General features: G+C 46.7%; 1 protein-coding gene and 1 long non-coding RNA gene across 2 annotated transcripts; one reads left to right on the plus strand and one right to left on the minus strand.

The window, feature by feature from the left end:
• Positions 1-965: 965 nt before the first annotated feature.
• LOC118360496 (transketolase-like) lies at positions 966-22,005 on the plus strand. Its single transcript, XM_052484327.1, has 13 exons — positions 966-1,236; positions 9,048-9,165; positions 9,360-9,473; positions 9,656-9,753; positions 10,810-11,001; positions 11,704-11,831; positions 13,722-13,918; positions 14,006-14,170; positions 15,944-16,100; positions 16,200-16,330; positions 16,716-16,896; positions 19,830-19,949; positions 20,034-22,005. The coding sequence occupies exons 1-13, from the start codon at positions 1,130-1,132 to the stop codon at positions 20,204-20,206; spliced, it is 1,881 nt and encodes a 626-aa protein (XP_052340287.1). The 5' UTR covers positions 966-1,129; the 3' UTR covers positions 20,207-22,005.
• On the minus strand, positions 4,063-4,520 carry LOC127913077 (uncharacterized). The gene is made up of 3 exons (XR_008084573.1): positions 4,391-4,520; positions 4,296-4,347; positions 4,063-4,123 (listed from the first exon to the last, which is right to left on the minus strand). It is a non-coding gene; the product is annotated as an uncharacterized LOC127913077 (long non-coding RNA).
• Positions 22,006-23,328: the final 1,323 nt, after the last annotated feature.

Genomic DNA, 23,328 nt, shown 5'->3' on the forward strand with positions numbered 1-23,328 from the left:
GGCTGGTTCCCAGTGTAACCCTCTGCGTGACTCAGGCTGGTTCCCAGTGTAACCCTCTACGTGACTCAGGCTGGTTCCCAGTGTAGCCCTCTACATGACTCAGGCTGGTTCCCAGTGTAACCCTCTACATGACTCAGGCTGGTTCCCAGTGTAACCCTCTGCGTGATCGTCACCAGACTCTTCTTCATCAACAATGCACTCAAAGACTTGGCCTCTATTGGTTGAGCTGGACAACTATAGGCTACTCATGATGTATTGGTTACCTAGACAACTATAGGCTACTCATGATGTATTGGTTACCTAGACAACTATAGGCTACTCATGATGTATTGGTTACCTCGACAACTATAGGCTACTCATGATGTATTGGTTACCTAGACAACTATAGGCTACTCATGATGTATTGGTTACCTAGACAACTATAGGCTACTCATGATGTATTGGTTACCTAGACAACTATAGGCTACTCATGATGTATTGGTTACCTAGACAACTATAGGCTACTCATGATGTATTGGTTACCTAGACAACTATAGGCTACTCATGATGTATTGGTTACCTCGACAACTATAGGCTACTCATGATGTATTGGTTACCTAGACAACTATAGGCTACTCATGATGTATTGGTTACCTAGACAACTATAGGCTACTCATGATGTATTGGTTACCTAGACAACTATAGGCTACTCATGATGTATTGGTTACCTAGACAACTATAGGCTACTCATGATGTATTGGTTGTTGTTTTTTGCTTGTTTTGTTTGTTATGAAAAGCGCTATATACATTTAATCAATTATAATGATTATTATAATATTGCAGCTCAATAAATATAGTAGCTGTTACGTGTACGTGCTGACGTTTAATCACGCAGGCTACGTTGTGTCGAGCGTGGTGGAATGAGAACGCGCCTCAACCAATGAAAAGGTGCGGTGGGCGTCCACAGCCGAACCGCACCACTTCCTTGTACGGCGGCCAGGATAATTCAATATAAACCCGTCTCCTTCCTTGTCCTCCTCGTTTGTAGCATCCCTCGAAGGCTCAGCTAGTCTCCCGAGTTGAACCAGCTCTTCAATAAAAAGACCCGTGTTTTTTATCGTTCAACCAAGCGGTCTCCGTTATCTCCGCCATGGCGAGCTACCAGAAACCCGACGAGAAGACTTTGCAGGGTCTGAAAGACATCGCCAACAAGCTGCGGATCAACTCCGTCAAGGCGACGTGCGCCTCCAACTCCGGGTAAGTTTTAAAAAGTAATCGGGAAGTAGTTTAATGAACGGTTCGTGATGTATCTTGCTTGCTGACCTGATACATTGAACTGAACCGGGCTGCAGCTGTAATAGTTGCGTGGACGTGCTGCAATTCATGGGCTGATTGTCGTCAAAACGGGTAGTTGTCGTTGGTTTAGCTAGTTAGTTATTAAACCAACCAATTAACTAGTTAGTTAAACCAAGGACACAACGTTTCCCTTTACAGGTGTAATTCAGGACTGACAACGTTTGAATACATCTTGGCGTGAGGTTTGCTAGTTGTATTTCATTGCTCCTGGCACCACCCCCAGATGGGGACAATATAACCACGGGTGTTTTCGGGATGCGTTCAACATTTTAAATCAACTCAACATTTGACGACTGAGTTATTTATTTTTAAATGTTTTTTTTTTCTGAAGATATTGGGTTAGACATTTTATTCCGACAGTAATGAGACGGGTAAATGGTAGAACGGGTTGAAGGGATGTATCCTTGTTCTCCGGTGTAACGTTTTGTGACATGCTGGGAGCTCATGAAACTAATATTTAATGTAACCAGGTCATAAGTTCTGTCTACTTGTCCATAGACTGCTTTCAATGTAAGGACACAAACACTTTTAATTTGGGTGAACTCTCTCCTTTAAAATGTTTTCTCAAGGAGGGTTGGCCACTTGCGATATGTTTCCCAAGTGTTTGGTGTTTGAAAAATGCTCTTGTTATTACAATTAATTTCTCCATCACTCAACCTTCAAGGAAAAATCTAATGAATATCAATATTCAGGTGGTTTATGTCTGCTAGTTGAAAGATGATGAATTAACTAATTAGACAAATAAAAACACTTTTCAATGCGTGACTGAGTCAAATGCGTGTGTGTTGTCAGCTCTGGTAAATTGTCACATATTAGCTAGCTAGATATCTGCGTAAAACTGGAAACCTTTAAATGACCGTACATTTGATGGATGCACCATCAATTCTTACTTTTGGTTCACTTTGATTAGTTAGAATCTGGTTATATTCATTCCACTGTTTCTGAATGTTTTGCAACTGTTTTAGCGTTTTCAATTGTCCCTCCCGGTTTGCTTCCGTTAAACCGAATCAGAGGAATTGAATACACCACTGGCATCATGACCATATCGGATATATAAAAATAAAATGTTTTTTAGCAAAGCCAACACATCACATGGAGAGATGTGCGGGTCTCGTGGTGGACTTCTGCCTTTGATTTTAAAGATTGAGTCCCACCATGCGTCCAGACAGCATCCTAGTGAAATACTGAATAAAGGATGAGTGTGTTTGGGGGGGGTGGGTAGAAATGCCCTTTTGTTCCGCATGAACTGTTTTCTCTTCAAGCTTGGAATTTGCTTAGTCATGGACTAGCTTTCCTGCTCTGGCTACCTGCAGCACAGGGGTATTGATGTAAATATACTTAAAGTTAGGCTCCTCTCTCATTACAGAGAAGTATTTAAGCCAAGTCGAACTACACTTTTCTCAACATTGTTGCCACAGTACAGAAGTGGTTCATTTCTCAACATGACATTCTGAACGTGTTTGTCACTGCGTGGGGAAAGAAGGGGACACTAATGTGATTTTATGTGCCTGACATTGCAACCTATTCACTATGTAGGCTAGTGCAATACATTTTTAATTGCATATATGTATAATTTGTTACGTATAATCTACATTCTGTTAGTGTGTGGGACAGTAGTGAAGGGCTCCAAAATAAGTATGTCCCTATCGAAGGAGCTCTTGCCGGTCTGTCAGCGGTCTGTCAGCTGTCGTGATGCCAACTCCTTGTCACTATGGAGTTGGTAAGAGAGCAGACTGATCTGGGACCAGGCGAAAGCAACGCCACCGTTCCTCAGAATTAAATGTAGTTCTCTCTTTAACGAAGATGCAGATTGAGACAGAGACTGAGACTATCTTTCCAGCCCAGACTTTACTGTATGTGTTTACTGCTTACAACATTAGATAGAGAGAACCTCACCTGTGGCTTAGATAAGGCTTTCTTAGACAATTCAGCTGGAGCCAGAAATAATGTTTTATAATTGTCTTTTCAGGTCGTAAGATGACCATTTCCTCGTTAGGGGTCTATGATCACTTTCAGGTATGAACACCAACCTGTTGACGATCACTTCCTGGTCTGTCAGAGATGCCCAGTTGTCCATCAACAGTATCCAGCCCCGATTCTGCACTAGTTCAGTTTCCTGCTTAATGTGATTTATTTTTATTTTTAGATAACGTAAGCTGCCTGTGGCTTAAATAAACACCACGTTGGGGATTAATGGGTTAAAAGTAGGTCTAGCCTACTTCCCAAATATATCAGCCTAGATTAGGAGTAGAATTCTGATTCTGCCTCGCCTACCATTCACCAAATCATTGATTTAGTTAGTGACCACTACAATACATAGCTATGCTATTACATTGTACACTGATTCTAGCACTGATTCTAGCACTGTTTCCGTTTATGGGGAAAGCCAGAATTTTGTTAGTTGACAGCCTCCCCTGTGGTTTAAACACAACTTTCCATACATGCTCTGCCTTTGGAAGAAGTGGTTGGGAAATGACTTGTTGAACCTGAATGCCGAAACATTACCGTGCTTAAAGCTGATCCATTTTTGCAAACCGTACTATGAGACAGACCTCCATGTCAAAGAGAAACTGTTGCGTTTGTCCTGTTAAAAGCTTAATCATTTCAGTTTTTTTTTTTTTTCGCCCTTAAACCTCTATCTAAACACGTAAACTAAGATGGGGTATTTCCTGCTGACACTTTCTCGTAAACTTTTTTATTTATTTTCTGTAATAAACGTCACCTACCCAATGAGACCTCCTCAGAGCAGGCTCACCTCGCCCAGCTCCTTTAGTCTGAACAATGAGACCTCCTCAGAGCAGGCCCAGCTCCTTTAGTCTGAACAATGAGACCTCCTCAGAGCAGGCCCAGCTCCTTTAGTCTGAACAATGAGACCTCCTCAGAGCAGGCCCAGCTCCTTTAGTCTGAACAATGAGACTTCCTCAGAGCAGGCCCAGCTCCTTTAGTCTGAACAATGAGACTTCCTCAGAGCAGGCTCACCTCGCCCAGCTCCTTTAGTCTGAACAATGAGACCTCCTCAGAGCAGGCCCAGCTCCTTTAGTCTGAACAATGAGACCTCCTCAGAGCAGGCTCACCTCGCCCAGCTCCTTTAGTCTGAACAATGAGACCTCCTCAGAGCAGGCCCAGCTCCTTTAGTCTGAACAATGAGACTTCCTCAGAGCAGGCCCAGCTCCTTTAGTCTGAACAATGGGACCCCCTCAGAGCAGGCTCACCTCGCCCAGCTCCTTTAGTCTGAACAATGGGGAGGAACCAGAAAGATGGCTTGTGTGGCTCCTCTTCGTCCTCCTGATTGGCTGACACCTCATATGCTGTCCAGAAAAGGGAACAAGTTAAGTATGGTGAAGACTAACCTGTTATTGCCAAGTTTAAATTATTATTTTTTTTGTCACTTCCTGGTATTCAGGCAGTTCGCCCACAAGGAAAACAAATAACCTTCCCTGGAAGGGAATCACGGTTTATCAGGTTTAGGCTTTTCTTCTAGAAATGAAGAGTAGCCTGTTTTTAGAAGTCGACCTATAGGCGGACCTGGGGTGCGTTCAGTTTTCAACGTTTCCAGATATTTTGTACGAAATGACACGTTTGACAACCTTTTTGAGGTTTGTTTTCTCCCGTGTGGCGGTTGTGGCCTGCTCATTTTAAAGAGGACTTATCTGGTAGAACTCGTCCAGCACAACATATAGGCCACTATAATAACGCCTCAACTGGCTGTTCTGTATCGTTTCTGTTCAATTGTACACAAGCCTGGTCTGCCTCAGTGTTTTTATCATGGCAGGAGACTTTATTGGTCCTCTTCTACACAGATGTAAGAACTAACATTTTTTTATATTTTTTTTATTTTTTGTCAAAATCAGAACTGCTTTGACAAACTCAAGTGTTAAAAAAAATATATATATATTCTCCCAAAAGTGCTCATCTGTCAGTATTTTAGTGGGAACTTTGACTAGACTTTTTTGTTTCAGCAGGTGTCTGATACTGGATCATCACCCTTGGTGGTAAATGATTTGAATTACCGTGCTGTTGTAGTTTTAATGGTGACGAATGTAAGTGACTGTTTGAATGATGCTGTGTAAAACGCTACTAGCAGTTCATCCCAAAAGGCATCCTATTCACACTGAACCCTATGGGGCCCTGTTCTAAAGAAGTAATGCACTCTAAAGACTATGGCCTTTCGGGACACAATTTACACAATCCACTGAATGCCCCCCTCCCCCATAAGGAGTGGAGTGTTGACATGTTCAGGGTTATCAGGAAGTAGATATGCTATTGGCCAACGACGTGTGAGATAACAGGAAGTAGCGACGGTATTAGTCAATGCCTGGCTTTTTTTTTCCATTTTTTTTTTTCTTCAAAACTGCCAGGTTTTGTAACATTCTAAACCACTGCTCTCTGCAAATACCTGTTACAACACGACTTGGCTTCTCTGTGGAGAGACTGTCCTGCTCAAGTGTCTCCTGGGTTTGATGTCTCGGTCTCCCCTCACAAAGTCCAGGGACTTGCTGCTTGTGCTCAGTGTTGTCTTCCCTGGGGAAATATACAGTGAGCTCCAAGTGTTGGGACAGTGACCTGTTGTTTTTGTCTCTGTACTCCAGCACTTTGGATTAGAGAAGACGTGTGCAGCCTGTCAGATTGAATTTGAGGGTATTTTCATCCACATCTGGACTGTTTAGACTTTTTGTACCGTGTTTTAGGGAACCAAAGCGTAGTGAAGTATTTTGTTCCGTTTGTGGATGTTTCAGATTATTTTAAGAACTTTGAAAGTTTCTTCAAGCGCAGTCGCAAAAACCATCAAGCACTATGATGAAACTGTCTCTCATGAGGACCGCCACCGCCTTCTGTAGCTCAGTTGGTAGAGCATGGCGCTTGTAACGCCAGGGTAGTGGGTTCGATTCCCGGGACCACCCATACGTAGAATGTATGCACACATGACTGTAAGTCGCTTTGGATAAAAGCGTCTGCTAAATGGCATATATTATTATATTATATTATTATTATTATTATATTATTATTATTATAGGAAGACCCAGAGTTACCTCTGCTGCAGAGGATAAGTTCATTAGTTACCAGCCTCAGAAATTGCAGCACAATTAAACGATTCACAGAGTTCAAGTAACGCACACCTCAACATCAACTCTTCAGAGGAGACTGTGAATCAGGCCTTTGTGGTCAAATTACTGCAAAGAAACCACTAAAGGACACCAATAAGAAGAAGAGACTTGCTTGGGCCAAGAAACACGAGCAATGGACATTACACTGGTGGAAATCTGTCCTTTGGTCTGATGAGTCCAAATGTGAGATTTTTGGTTCCAAACGTCTTTGTGAAACTCAGCAGCTGAACGGATCTCTTCATGTGTGGTTCCCACCGTGAAGCATGGAGGAGGAGGTGTGATGGTGCTTTGCTGGTGACACGGTCTGATTTATTTAGAATTTAAAGGCACACTTAACCAACATGGCAACCACAGCATTCTGCAGCGATACACCATCCCATCTGGTTTGGGCTTATTGGGACTAATTTGTTTTTTCAACAGGACAATGACCCAAAACACACCTCCAGGCTGTGTAAGGGCTATTTTACCAAGGAGAGTGATGGAGTGCTGCATCAGAAGACCCGACCTCCAATCACCCGACCAATTGAGACGGTTTGGGACGAGTTGGACCGCAGCGTGAAGGAAAAGCAGCCAACCAGTGCTCAGCATATTTCTAGTTCCTGCTGCTGAAAAACATCCCCACAATATTCTGCCACCACCACCACCACCATGCTTCACTGTAGGAATGTTGCCAGGTTTCCTCCAGACGTGACGCTTGGCATTCAGGCCAAAGAGGTTTCATCAGGCCAGAGAATCTTGTTTCTCATAGTCTGAGTGTCTTTAGGTGCCTTTTGGCTGTTATGTTCCTTTTACTGAGGAGTGGCTTCCATCTGTCCACCCTACCTTAAAGGCCTGATTGGTGGAGTGCTGCAGAGCTGGTTGTCCTTCTGGAAGGTTCACCCATCTCCACAGAGGAGCTCTGTCAGTGACCACCCCATTCTTGGTCACCTCCTTGACCAAGGCCCTTCTCCCCGATTTCTCAGGTTGGCCGGGCGGCCAGCTCCAGGAAGAGACTTGGTGATTCCAAACTTCTTCCATTTTAAGAATGACTGAGGCCACTGTGTTCTTGGGGACCTTCAATGCTGCAGAAATGTTTTGGTACCCTTCCCGAGATCTGTACCTCGACACGATCCTGTCTCAGAGCTCTACAGACAATTACTTTGACCTGATGGATTCATTTTTGCTCTGAAATGCAGCGTTGGTTTTTGGACCAACATGCACTGTCCACTGTGGGCACTGTGGGACCTTTATATAGACAGGCGTGTGTGTGCCTTTCCCAAATCATGTCTGGTCAATTGAATTTACCACAGGTGGACTCCAATCAATTGAATTTACCACAGGTGGACTCCAATCAATTGAATTTACCACAGGTGGACTCCAATCAATTGAATTTACCACAGGTGGACTCCAATCAATTGAATTTACCACAGGTGGACTCCAATCAATTGAATTTACCACAGGTGGACTCCAATCAATTGAATTTACCACAGGTGGACTCCAATCAATTGAATTTACCACAGGTGGACTCCAATCAATTGAATTTACCACAGGTGGACTCCAATCAATTGAATTTACCACAGGTGGACTCCAATCAAGTGAATTTACCACAGGTGGACTCCAATCAATTGAATTTACCACAGGTGGACTCCAATCAATTGAATTTACCACAGGGTGGACTCCAATCAATTGAATTTACCACAGGTGGACTCCAATCAATTGAATTTACCACAGGTGGACTCCAATCAAGTTGAGGAAACATCTCAAGGATGATCGAAGGAAACAGGATGCACCTGAGCTCAATTTCAGGTCTCTTAGCAAAGGGTCTGAACACTTACGTAAATAAGGCATTTCCATGTTTAATTTCACACATTTGCAAAAACTTCTAAACCTGTTCGCTTTGTCATTAAGGTGTGTAGATGACATTTTTATTTAATCGATTTTAGAATAAGGCTGTAACATAACGATGTGGAAAGAGTCAAGGTGTCTGAATACTTTGCGACTGCATGAAACGCTAACGTGATGGTTTGGGTTGCTGTTAACAGCTGGTTGTGATTTCACTAACAGACTGCCCTCTCTCTACCTCTCTCTCCGTCTGTCTCTCTACCTCTCTCTGTCTACCTCTCTCTCTCTCTGTCTACCTCTCTCTCTCTGTCTACCTCTCTCTCTCTCTGTCTACCTCTCTCTCTCTCTGTCTACCTCTCTCTCTCTCTGTCTACCTCTCTCTCTCTCTGTCTACCTCTCTCTCTCTGTCTACCTCTCTCTCTCTGTCTACCTCTCTCTCTCTGTCTACCTCTCTCTCTCTGTCTACCTCTCTCTCTCTGTCTACCTCTCTCTCTCTCTCTCTCCCTGCCTCTCTCTCTCTCTCTCCTGCCTCTCTCTCTCTCTCTCCCTGCCTCTCTCTCTCTCTCCCTGCCTCTCTCTCTCTCTCTCCCTGCCTCTCTCTCTCCCTGCCTCTCTCTCTCCCCCTGCCTCTCTCTCTCTCCCTGCCTCTCTCTCTCTCCCTGCCTCTCTCTCTCTCCCTGCCTCTCTCTCTCTCCCTGCCTCTCTCTCTCTCCCTGCCTCTCTCTCTCTCCCTGCCTCTCTCTCTCCCCTGCCTCTCTCTATGTCTACCTCTCTCTCTCTCTCCAGTCACCCCACCACATGTTGCAGTGCAGCAGAGCTGATGTCTGTGCTGTTCTTCCACACGATGCGTTATAAAGCTGCTGACCCACGCAACCAGTGCAACGACCGCTTCGTACTGTCTAAGGTGATTGTCTGTCCCCCACACACTTACGTTCTCCCAGACACACACTTACGTTCTCTCCCAGACATGCATTCTATGCACTTGCAGACTCTACACACTCGGTTCACCTGTCAAGGGTTCTCTTTCATTTGCACTACATTTCCCATGCTCCCCTCTGTCGTGTACAGTGTTCTGATTTGGCTGCTGTGTTCCTCTAGGGTCATGCTGCACCAATCCTGTACGCTGCCTGGGCGGAGGCGGGCTTTGTGAAGGAGGCCGACCTGATCAACCTGAGGAAGCTCGACTCCGACCTGGAGGGTCACCCCACACCTGTAAGTAACCCCTGACTCCAATGTACTGAGAATTTATTCATTAGGTTAAAAACGAAAGAACTGACAAACGGGACTGGACCTTGTGTTTCCTACAGTTGCAAAATGTTTTTAAATGTTTTCAGTGGTCACGCCTTAATGAACATGGTCCAGCTCAGGTTTGACTAACTCTGACTGTTCTACAGAAACTGGAGTTTGTTGACGTGGCAACTGGGTCTCTGGGACAGGGGCTTGGGGCTGCCTGCGGGATGGCCTACACTGGGAAACACTTCGACAAGTCCAGGTACACACACACACACACACACACACCTACATCCTCAAGCCTTGACACTATCCCTCAAAGCACCTGTCACCCAGCCGTGATTTTCTCAGAAGGTTAAGGTCACCCACAGAGGGTGTTGAGCTTTAAAAGAGCCTTGTGTTGTCTTTCTGAACAGACAACAGTTATTCTATGGCTTTGGTAAATGTATTAGGATTGATCTGAGTCTCTTCCAGAACCCTCCGCACGGCTATGATCTCATATGTGTATATACTGCACTCGATACCATCTACTGTATCTTGACTATGCTGCTCTGTACCATCACTCATTCATATATCCTTATGTACATATTCTTTATCCCCTTACACTTGTCTAATAAGGTAGTAGTCTTGGAATTGTTAGTTAGATTACTTGTTGGTTATTACTGCATTGTCGGAACTAGAAGCACAAGCATTTCGCTACACTTGCATTAACATCTGCTAACCATGTGTATGAGGTTCATTAACATCTGCTAACCATGTGTATGAGGACCATTAACATCTGCTAACCATGTGTATGAGGACCATTAACATCTGCTAACCATGTGTATGTGGACCAATACAAATGTGATTTGATAATAAAATGAATTGAAACGCTGGAACAAGGAGTTGCAGGCTCATTCATGAGCAGGGAAGGATCACAGAAGGTGAATCTCATCCTAGTTCTGTGAGAGATGCATGCTTTTCTCGGCCATGGCCACAAGCACAAGTAACCATGTTTACGCAAACTATAAGCAAGGGTCGGACCAACCTGAATCCACTCATAGACTATCAGGCTGACAATCTACTTTTACCGGATCTGGCTCAAACGGGTCCCAGAGGATCTGGCTCAAACGGGTCCCAGAGGATCTGGCCCAAACGGGTCCCAGAGGATCTGGCCCAAACGGGTCCCAGAGGATCTGGCCCAAACGGGTCCCAGAGGATCTGGCCCAAATGAAGCACTTTAATGACTGGTGCCATCTTGAATAGGTGTCTTGTGTGAAATGTGTGTATATTTTTTTTTTAATGACAATATAAAAATGTATTTTCTCTCGTTTCCTAGTTACCGTGTGTACTGCATGATGGGTGATGGGGAGTGTTCAGAGGGGGCTGTCTGGGAAGCCATGGCGTTTGGTTCTCACTACAACCTGGATAACCTGGTGGCTGTTATCGACGTTAACCGCCTGGGACAGAGTGAACCTGCTCCTCTCAAACACGACATGGACGTCTACCGCAAGCGCTGCGAAGCCTTCGGGTCGGTACCCCTTCCCTCTTCTCCTTTGTTTCTCTCTTGCACCTCCTGCTCTCTTCTTGTTTGGGTCGGTACCCCTTCCCTCTTCTCCTTCGCTCCTCTCTTGCACCTCCTGCTCTCTTCTTGTTCGGGTCGGTACCCCTCTTCTCCTTCGTTCCTCTCTTGCACCTCCTGCTCTCCTTGTTCGGGTCGGTACCCCTCCCTCTTCTCCTTCGCTCCTCTCTTGCACCTCCTGCTCTCTTCTTGTTTGGGTCAGTTCCCTTTCTCCTTCGCTCCTCTCTTGCACCTCCTGCTCTCTTCTTTGTGTGGTACCCCTCCCTCTTCTCCTTCGTTCCTCTCTTGCACCTCCTGCTCTCCTTGTTCTGGTGGATCCCTCTTCTCCTTCGTTCCTCTCTTGCACCTCCTGCTCTCTTATTCTTCGTTCCTCTCTTGCACCTCCTGCTCTCTTATTCTTCTCTCTCTTGCACCTCCTGCCCCTTGTTCTGGTGAAGGGGACCCCCCTCTTCTCCTTCATTCCTCTCTTGCACCTCCTGCTCTCTTATTCTTCGACCTCTCTTGCACCTCCTGCTCTCTTATTCTTCGACCTCAAAGCTCTCCTTGTTCGGGTGGGGCTCCTCTCTTGCACCTCCTGCTCTCTTATTCTATCAGTTTTCCGTACTGTCTCTAATTCTTTGTGTGTGTAACCCGGTCTCTCTCCTCGTCCAGGTGGAACACGTATGTGGTGGATGGTCATGACGTTGAGGAGCTGTGTAAAGCTCTGTGGCAGGCCCAGCAGGTGAAGGGGAAACCCACTATGATCCTGGCCAAGACCTTCAAGGGCAGAGGACTCAAAGGTATGGGGGGGAGAGAGAGACTGGTATGGGGGGGGAGAGAGAGACTGGTATGGGGGGAAGAGAGACTGGTATGGGGGGAAGAGAGAGACTGGTATGGGGGGAAGAGAGAGACTGGTATGGGGGGAGAGAGAGACTGGTATGGGGGGAGAGAGAGACTGGTATGGGGGGAGAGAGAGACTGGTATGGGGGGAGAGAGAGACTGGTATGGGGGGAGAGAGAGACTGGTATGGGGGGAGAGAGAGACTGGTATGGGGGGAGAGAGACTGGATGGGGGAAGAGAGACTGGTATGGGGGGAGGAGAGACTGGTATGGGGGGAAGAGAGACTGGTATGGGGGGAAGAGAGAGCACTGGTATGGGGGAAGAGAGAGACTGGTATGGGGGCTGTGTCACAACTGGATGTGACTGGGAGACCCATGAGGCAGCGCACAATTGGCCCAGCGTCGTCTGGGTGAGGGAGAGGGTTTGGCCCAGCGTCGTCTGGGTGAGGGAGAGGGTTTGGCCCAGCGTCGTCTGGGTGAGGGAGAGGGTTTGGCCCAGCGTCGTCTGGGTGAGGGAGAGGGTTTGGCCCAGCGTCGTCTGGGTGAGGGAGAGGGTTTGGCCCAGCGTCGTCTGGGTGAGGGAGAGGGTTTGGCCCAGCGTCGTCTGGGTGAGGGAGAGGGTTTGGCAGGCTGAGATTTCCTTGTCCCATCGCGCTCTAGCGACTCCTGTGGCGGGCTGGGTACATGCATGCTGACACGGTCGCCAGGTGTACGGTGTTTCCTCCGACACATCGGTGTGGCTGGTCTAACGGATGTGAAACGGCTAGCTTAGTTAGCGGTGGTGCGCGCGAAATAGCGTTTCAATCGGTGACGTCACTTGCTCTGAGACCTTGAAGTAGTGGTTCCCCTTGCTCTGCAAGGGCCGCAGCTTTAGTGGAGCGATGGGTAACGATGCTTCGAGGGTGACTGTTGTTGATGTGTGCAGAGCATCCCTGGTTGGCGCCCGGGTATGGGGGCGAGGGGACGGTGTGCCAGGAAACAGTGCAGTTGTGTTTCAGAGGACTCACTGCTTCTCTTTGACCGGTTGTGTCTCGGAGGACTCACTGCTTCTCTTTGACCGGTTGTGTTTCAGAGGACTCACTGCTTCTCTTTGACCGGTTGTGTCTCGGAGGACTCACTGCTTCTCTTTGACCGGTTGTGTTTCAGAGGACTCACTGCTTCTCTTTGACCGGTTGTGTCTCGGAGGACTCACTGCTTCTCTTTGACCGGTTGTGTTTCAGAGGACTCACTGCTTCTCTTTGACCGGTTGTGTCTCGGAGGACTCACTGCTTCTCTTTGACCGGTTGTGTTTCGGAGGACTCACTGCTTCTCTTTGACCGGTTGTGTTTCAGAGGACTCACTGCTTCTCTTTGACCGGTTGTGTTTCAGAGGACTCACTGCTTCTCTTTGACCGGTTGTGTTTCAGAGGACTCACTGCTTCTCTTTGACTGGTTGTGTCTCGGAGGACTCACTGCTTCTCTTTGACCGGTTGTGTCTCGGAGGACTCACTGCTTCTCTTTGACTGGTTGTGTCTCGGAGGACTCACTGCTTCTCTTTGACTGGTTGTGTCTCGGAGGACTCACTGCTTCTCTTTGACCGGTTGTGTTTCAGAGGACTCACTGCTTCTCTTTGACCGGTTGTGTTTCAGAGGACTCACTGCTTCTCGTTGACCGGTTGTGTCTCGGAGGACTCACTGCTTCTCTTTGACCGGTTGTGTCTCGGAGGACTCACTGCTTCTCTTTGACCGGTTGTGTTTCAGAGGACTCACTGCTTCTCTTTGACCGGTTGTCAGAACTCTGCATCGTTGTTTAAGGGCTTGTAAGTAACCATTTCAAGCTAAATAAATGACTCTATCTGATTCCTCTTCTCCAGGCATTGAGGATATGGAGAACTGGCATGGGAAGCCCATGCCTAAAGACCGGGCCGAGGAGGCCATTAAAGAGTTGACGGCTCAGATTCAGAACCCCAACAACACCGTCTGCCCCGAGCTACCTAAAGAAGATACCGCCCCCGCTGATCTCTCACCTATCAGCCTGCTCTCCCCGCCCAACTACAAGGTTGGGGATAAGGTGAACCACCGCTCCTCCGCAGAGAGACACTCACGCCCCTGCAGAGAGGGGGATACGCGGTTAACCCCTCTCCTCTCTCCTCCCCAGGTGGCTACTCGTAAGGCGTATGGCGTGGCCCTGGCTAAACTGGGTCAGTCCAGTCCGAGGGTGGTGGCTCTGGACGCTGACATGAAGAACTCTACCTTCTCTGAGATGTTCAACAAGGCCTACCCTGAACGCTTCGTAGAGTGCTTCATCGCTGAGCAGAACATGGTGAGATGGATGTAGGAGGGAAGAGACTGGGGGAGGGAGCGAACATAGTGAGATGATATACATTTAGTGTGTTCCCTCAGACCACATATCTACAATACATTAAGTGTTCCCTCAGACCACTACTCTACAATACATTAAGTGTGTTCCCTCAGACCACTACTCTACAATACATTAAGTGTTCCCTCAGACCACTACTCTACAATACATTTAGTGTGTTCCCTCAGACCACTACTCTACAATACATTAAGTGTGTTCCCTCAGACCACTACTCTACAATACATTAAGTGTGTTCCCTCAGACCACTACTCTACAATACATTAAGTGTGTTCCCTCAGACCACTACTCTACAATACATTAAGTGTTCCCTCAGACCACTACTCTACAATACATTTAGTGTTCCCTCAGACCACTACTCTACAATACATTAAGTGTGTTCCCTCAGACCACTATTCTACAATACATTAAGTGTATTCCCTCAGACCACTACTCTACAATACATTAAGTGTGTTCCCTCAGACCACTACTCTACAATACATTAAGTGTGTTCCCTCAGACCACTACTCTACAATACATTAAGTGTGTTCCCTCAGACCACTACTCTACTACCACATATCTACAATACATTAAGTGTGTTCCCCCAGACCACTACTCTACAATACATTAAGTGTGTTCCCCAGACCACTACTATACAATACATTAAGTGTTTCCTCAGACCACTACTCTACAATACATTAAGTGTGTTCCCTCAGACCACTACTCTACAATACATTAAGTGTGTTCCCCCAGACCACTACTCTACAATACATTAAGTGTGTTCCCCCAGACCACTACTATACAATACATTAAGTGTGTTCCCCCAGACCACTACTCTACAATACATTAAGTGTGTTCCCTCAGACCACTACTCTACAATACATTAAGTGTTTCCTCAGACCACTACTCTACAATACATTAAGTGTGTTCCCTCAGACCACTACTATACAATACATTAAGTGTGTTCCCTCAGACCACTACTCTACAATACATTAAGTGTGTTCCCCCAGACCACTACTCTACAATACATTAAGTGTGTTCCCCCAGACCACTACTCTACAATACATTAAGTGTGTTCCCCCAGACCACTACTCTACAATACATTAAGTGTGTTCCCCCAGACCACTACTATACAATACATTAAGTGTGTTCCCCCAGACCACTACTCTACAATACATTAAGTGTGTTCCCTCAGACCACTACTCTACAATACATTAAGTGTTACCTCAGACCACTACTCTACAATACATTAAGTGTGTTCCCTCAGACCACTACTCTACAATACATTAAGTGTGTTCCCTCAGACCACTACTCTACAATACATTAAGTGTGTTCCCTCAGACCACTACTCTACAATACATTAAGTGTGTTCCCTCAGACCACTACTCTACAATACATTAAGTGTGTTCCCTCAGACCACTACTCTACAATACATTAAGTGTGTTCCCTCAGACCACTACTCTACAATACATTAAGTGTGTTCCCTCAGACCACTACTCTACAATACATTAAGTGTTCCCTCAGACCACTACTCTACAATACATTAAGTGTGTTCCCTCAGACCACTACTCTACAATACATTAAGTGTGTTCCCTCAGACCACTACTCTACAATACATTAAGTGTGTTCCCTCAGACCACTACTCTACAATACATTAAGTGTGTTCCCTCAGACCACTACTCTACAATACATTAAGTGTTCCCTCAGACCACTACTCTACAATACAATATTGTTGTTTAGGTGAGCGTGGCGATTGGCTGTGCCACGAGAGATCGCACAGTGGCGTTTGCCAGCACCTTCGCTGCCTTCCTGTCCAGGGCCTACGACCACATCAGAATGGCCGCCGTCTCTGAGTCTAACATCAACCTGGCTGGGTCTCACTGTGGCGTCTCCATCGGTCAGTACTGTGTTGTCTGTCGCTTTCCCCCCATCCCTCGACCAATCAATCTCTACTTCCCTTTCCATCGACCAATCACACTGCACTTCCGGTCCCCAGGTGAGGATGGCCCCTCCCAGATGGCTTTGGAGGACATTGCTATGTTCCGCGCTATCCCAACATGCACTCTGTTCTACCCCAGCGATGGCGTGTCTGCTGAGAGGTCTGTAGAGCTGGCTGCTAACACCAAGGTAAGATCCACACACCTGTTCAACATAGTGAATTTCGGAGGCGGGGGGGGGGGTGGCCCCATCCTGGGTCTAGCGACTGTCAACCCAACACCGTAGTCATTACACCAACAGATCCATGCCACTTGGCCAGGTCATTGGGTGTTGGGATTCTTGTCTCTACAATAGTTTGTTGCCATACCAACTGAAGTTGTTAAGAGGCGTGTCTTGGTGCAGCTGTTTTTTTAATATCAGGTACCAGAACACACAGGAATACATTCATCAGACTACATTATAGCCTCTACATACAGTCCACCTTGTAGATAAGACGCCACTATACAAATCCATGAGGAAATATACACATGAACTAAGCCTGGGATGCCTCTCTGTGTCTGTCTATATATTTCAGGGAATCTGCTTCATCCGCATCACCAGACCAGAACTGAAGGTGATCTACGACCCCGACGAGAAGTTTGAGGTGGGCGTGGCCAAGGTGGTACGTCAGTCCGACAGCGACAAGGTGACTGTGATTGGAGCTGGAGTGACTCTGCATGAAGCTCTGACTGCTGCTGACCAGCTGGCCAGCGAGGGTAAGAGCACCCCCTGGTGGCCTGGCAGGGAATTACACCACTGCCCCCTGGTGGCCTGGCAGGGAATTGCACCACAAACTGTGTCCCTGGCCCTTATTCATAGGCTGTGTTTACACAGGTGGGACACATCAGATCTTTTTCACAATTTGGACTTTTGACAGTAATTGGTCTTCCTGACATTGTGGCTCAGAGTAGGACTGCTGACCTAGGGTCAGGTCTCCCTGGCCTCTGACCTGGGGTCAGGATGTCCCCTGTCCATGGCCTCTGACCGAGGGTCAGGATGTCCACACTGGGTACCCCCTGTATATTGACTCTGTACCGGTACCCCCTGTATATAGCCTCCACATTGACTTCTGTACCGTAACACCCTGTATATAGCCTCCACATTGACTCTGTACTGGTACCCCCTGTATATAGCCTCCACATTGACTCTGTACCGTAACACCCTGTATATAGCCTCCCCATTGACTCTGTACCGTAACACCCCGTATATAGCCTCCACATTGACTCTATACCGGTACCCCCTGTATATAGCCTCCACATTGACTCTGTACCGTAATACCCTGTATATAGCCTCCACATTGACTGTACCGTAATACCCTGTATATAGCCTCCACATTGACTCTGTACCGTAATACCCTGTATATAGCCTCCACATTGACTCTGTACCGTAATACCCTGTATATAGCCTCCACATTGACTCTGTACCGGTACCCCCTGTATATAGCCTCCACATTGACTCTGTACCGTAACACCCTGTATATAGCCTCCCCATTGACTCTGTACCGTAACACCCTGTATATAGCCTCCACATTGACTCTGTACCAGTACCCCCTGTATATAGCCTCCACATTGACTCTGTACCGTAATACCCTGTATATAGCCTCCACATTGACTCTGTACCGGTACCCCCTGTATATAGCCTCCACATTGACTCTGTACCGTAATACCCTGTATATAGCCTCCACATTGACTCTGTACCGTAACACCCTGTATATAGCCTCCACATTGACTCTGTACCGTAACACCCTGTATATAGCCTCCACATTGACTGTACCGTAACACCCTGTATATAGCCTCCACATTGACTCTGTACCGTAACACCCTGTATATAGCCTCCACATTGACTCTGTACCGTAACACCCTGTATATAGCCTCCACATTGACTCTGTACCGTAACACCCTGTATATAGCCTCCACATTGACTCTGTACCGTAACACCCTGTATATAGCCTCCACATTGACTCTGTACCAGTACCCCCTGTATATAGCCTCCACATTGACTCTGTACCGTAACACCCTGTATATAGCCTCCACATTGACTCTGTACCAGTACCCCCTGTATATAGCCTCCACATTGACTCTGTACCGTAATACCCTGTATATAGCCTCCACATTGACTGTACCGTAACACCCTGTATATAGCCTCCACATTGACTCTGTACCAGTACCCCCTGTATATAGCCTCCACATTGACTCTGTACCGTAATACCCTGTATATAGCCTCCACATTGACTGTACCGTAACACCCTGTATATAGCCTCCACATTGACTCTGTACCGTAACACCCTGTATATAGCCTCCACATTGACTGTACCGTAACACCCTGTATATAGCCTCCACATTGACTCTGTACCGTAACACCCTGTATATAGCCTCCACATTGACTCTGTACCGTAACACCCTGTATATAGCCTCCACATTGACTCTGTACCGTAACACCCTGTATATAGCCTCCACATTGACTCTGTACCGTAACACCCTGTATATAGCCTCCACATTGACTCTGTACCAGTACCCCCTGTATATAGCCTCCACATTGACTCTGTACCGTAACACCCTGTATATAGCCTCCACATTGACTCTGTACCAGTACCCCCTGTATATAGCCTCCACATTGACTCTGTACCGTAATACCCTGTATATAGCCTCCACATTGACTCTGTACTGGTACCCCCTGTATATAGCCTCCACATTGACTCTGTACCGTAATACCCTGTATATAGCCTCCACATTGACTGTACCGTAACACCCTGTATATAGCCTCCACATTGACTCTGTACCGGTACCCCCTGTATATAGCCTCCACATTGACTCTGTACCGGTACCCCCTGTATATAGCCTCCACATTAACTCAGTACCGGTACCTCCTGTATATAGCCTCCACATTGACTCTGTACCGGTACCCCCTGTATATAGCCTCCACATTGACTCTGTACTGGTACCCCCTGTATATAGCCTCCACATTGACTCTGTACCGGTACCCCCTGTATATAGCCTCCACATTAACTCAGTACCGGTACCTCCTGTATATAGCCTCCACATTGACTCTGTACTGGTACCCCCTGTATATAGCCTCCCCATTCACTCTGTACCGTAATACCCTGTATATAGCCTCCACATTAACTCAGTACCGGTACCCCCTGTATATAGCCTCCACATTGACTCAGTACCGGTACCCCCTGTATATAGCCTCCACATTAACTCAGTACCGGTACCCCCTGTATATAGCCTCCACATTAACTCAGTACCGGTACCCCCTGTATATAGCCTCCACATTTACTCTGTACCGTAATACCCTGTATATAGCCTCCACATTCACTCTGTACCGTAATACCCTGTATATAGCCTCCACATTCACTCTACCGTAACACCCTGTATATAGCCTCCACATTGACTCTGTACCCGCTGTATGCCAAAGGTGTGATTTTTGTTCACTTTGTCATTTGAGGTATTGTGATGGGAGAGAATTCCATTTAGAATTCAGACTTTAAGAACAAAATGTGGCTTATGTCGAGGGGTAGGAATACTTCCCGAAGGAAATTTACCTCGTGGATATAGGCCCTTTTGGTTTTTAATAATATACCATCTAGAATTTATGCTGTTTGATCGAGACTTTGGGCTCATTGTTGTGTGTGTGTGTGTGTGTGTAGGAGTGAACATCCGTGTGATTGACCCGTTTACCATCAAGCCCCTGGATGCCGCCACCATCGTGTCGAGCGCCCGCGCCACCGGAGGGAGGATCATCACCGTGGAGGACCACTACAGAGAGGGTGGGGTGTTGACCTGTTCCGGCTAACCCTTCTTATCCGGTTGGGGGTGTGTTGCATCTTACCCCTGTGTCTTTCTTTGCCTAGGGGGTCTGGGGGAGGCGGTGCTGTCTGCAGTAGGGGAGGAGCCTGGTATCGTCGTGACGCGCCTGGCGGTGAACCGTATACCCCGGAGTGGAAAACCTCAGGAGTTACTCGACCTGTACGGAATCAGCGCTAAACACATCGTCGACACCGTGCGCCGGACCTTCGCCAACTGAGACCATCGTCTCATCGTTTGTCTCCCGAATGGCACCCTATATGTAGTGCACTACTAATGACCCGGTTTCCTATTGGGCTAGTGCACTAGGTTGAGAATAGGGTGCCATTTGGGACACCAAGTCTGTACACATTTACCAACTTCATCTTCTCCATCCCTCCCTCCGCAGTCTGAGGGGGAAGAGGGCTTAAAAACCTGCCTTCTCTCCTCCCATCTACCACTAGTGTTAAACAGAACATGGCTCTCTAGCGCCCCTTGTGGCTGTAAGGCCGAGTGCAGCTCTGTCCTGCTGTACGGTGTAGCGTCACAGCAGCAGAGCCGATAGGCTAGCTCTCAGCGGAGAGGGAGGGGTCTGAGTGATGTCTTGACCATCCCAGAAGGGTAATATGCTGTAATGTTTCTAGATGACTCTTTACACACATTCCGTGTGTTTTCATGGTTCCACATTCCGTGTGTTTTCATGGTTCCACATTCCGTGTGTTTTCATGGTTCCACATTCCGTGTGTTTTCATGGTTCCACATTCCGTGTGTTTTCATGGTTCCACATTCCGTGTGTTTTCATGGTTCCACATTCCGTGTGTTTTCATGGTTCCACATTCCGTGTGTTTTCATGGTTCCACATTCCGTGTGTTTTCATGGTTCCACATTCCGTGTGTTTTCATGGTTCCACATTCCGTGTGTTTTCATGGTTCCACATTCCGTGTGTTTATGGTTCCACATTCCGTGTGTTTATGGTTCCACATTCCGTGTGTTTATGGTTCCACATTCCGTGTGTTTATGGTTCCACATTCCGTGTGTTTATGGTTCCACATTCCGTGTGTTTATGGTTCCACATTCCGTGTGTTTATGGTTCCACATTCCGTGTGTTTATGGTTCCACATTCCGTGTGTTTATGGTTCCACATTCCGTGTGTTTATGGTTCCACATTCCGTGTGTTTATGGTTCCACATTCCGTGTGTTTATGGTTCCACATTCCGTGTGTTTATGGTTCCACATTCCGTGTGTTTATGGTTCCACATTCCGTGTGTTTATGGTTCCACATTCCGTGTGTTTATGGTTCCACATTCCGTGTGTTTATGGTTCCACATTCCGTGTGTTTATGGTTCCACATTCCGTGTGTTTATGGTTCCACATTCCGTGTGTTTATGGTTCCACATTCCGTGTGTTTATGGTTCCACATTCCGTGTGTTTATGGTTCCACATTCCGTGTGTTTATGGTTCCACATTCCGTGTGTTTATGGTTCCACATTCCGTGTGTTTATGGTTCCACATTCCGTGTGTTTATGGTTCCACATTCCGTGTGTTTATGGTTCCACATTACGTGTGTTTATGGTTCCACATTACGTGTGTTTATGGTTCCACATTACGTGTGTTTATGGTTCCACATTACGTGTGGTTTCATGGTTCCACATTACGTGTGGGTTTCATGGAGTTCCACCTGCTTGATCATGAACCTCTCCATAGCGCTGTTAGACACCATGCCAGCTCCAGGAGGGGCTGGACAGTTCCTGATTAACGTCTGCTTGTTGCTGGTCATAGCCTTAATTAGCAGTGAAACTGATGCAGGGTATTTACATTCAATGATCCTGAGTTGTATGTATTCAACTTAAAGGACTTGTTATAACACTGTTACATGAACTAATGTGTTCTTCTAAGCTGGTTGTGGTGGGTGTCTGGCTCGTGTTGCTTTCTGGGTATTATCTGACCCTAGTATCTCCACACAGTAATGTCTGTTTCCAGTCAATGGTTGGTTTGCATTGCCATGGTAATGCTGAAATAATAAACTACAACTTGACCCAATGTTACTTGTTTTGTAGTCTTTAATTTTATTTTTACCTGGCCCAATGTGACTTGTTACATTTCCCCCAGTAAAACCCTGCAGGACAGTCAGCTTAGTCAGAACCAGGTGGAACTGGTGAAGCCCCGCGGGACAGTCAGAACCAGGTGGAACTGGTGAAGCCCCGCAGGACAGTAAGAACCACGTGGAACTGGTGAAGCCCCGCAGGACAGTCAGAACCACTTGGAACTGGTAAAGCCCCGCAGGACAGTCAGTTTAGTCAGAACCACGTGGAACTGGTAAAGCCCCGCAGGACAGTCAGAACCACGTGGAACTGGTGAAGCCCCGCAGGACAGTCAGAACCACGTGGAACTGGTGAAGCCCCGCAGGACAGTCAGAACCACTTGGAACTGGTAAAGCCCCGCAGGACAGTCAGTTTAGTCAGAACCACGTGGAACTGGTGAAGGACAGCGCCACTTGGAACTGGTAGCCCCGAGGACAGTCAGTTTAGTCAGAACCACGTGGAACTGGTAAAGCGCCGCAGGACAGTCAGAACCACGTGGAACTGGTGAAGCCCCGCGGGACAGTCAGAACCACGTGGAACTGGTGAAGCCCCGCGGGACAGTCAGAACCACGTGGAACTGGTGAAGCCCCGCAGGACAGTAAATGTTTTAGATCTGTCCACCAGATTACATTTTCTCTTGTGAAGACACCAATACGCTGGATGTGGGTTTGGGTTTACAGGTGCAATGTTTCCTGTAAGTATGGAGAAAGTAACAATTACAATACTTTTTACAGCTAATTTGTACATTGGCTTCATGTTGACTCTCACGTTAATTTCCCCGGTGGTTGGCAGCACCGAGGCTCTTTGTACCTTCGTCTCACGTGACACACCAACCCTGTTCTGACATCTCTGGTTCCTTCGGGCTCGACCACGGCTCTTTATGAACTCATAGCCCCACAAACACATGCCTTTTCTTCCCACTGCTGACTTTGCCGACAGGATTTCCTTTTAATATGAACTAACTCACTGAAGTCTTTGAAAGTGTTGCGTTTTTAAAAAAAATATATTTTTGGTCTGTATAGTAGTTAGTCGCAACGTTTTGAAGTCTCTAGGAGGGAATCCTCTGGTATGAGAAGGTACACGGTAACCTTGGTAACCGTTGCATTAAATAATTTAAAAGTAAATGCCTGTTTTCTTTCAAGAGGGATTACATTTCCGGTAAAAGACTGGGGCATAGTGTGAAAAGCCTCTCACAGTTTGCTGCAAATTTTAATCTAAAAAAGGATTTCTGATTTTTTTGTCCTACAGATCTCGATTTTTAAGCTCAACATTTTTAAAGTAA

The sequence above is a fragment of the Oncorhynchus keta genome, chromosome 28, assembly GCF_023373465.1.
Source record: "Oncorhynchus keta strain PuntledgeMale-10-30-2019 chromosome 28, Oket_V2, whole genome shotgun sequence".
NCBI classification, from domain to species: Eukaryota; Metazoa; Chordata; class Actinopteri; order Salmoniformes; family Salmonidae; genus Oncorhynchus; species Oncorhynchus keta.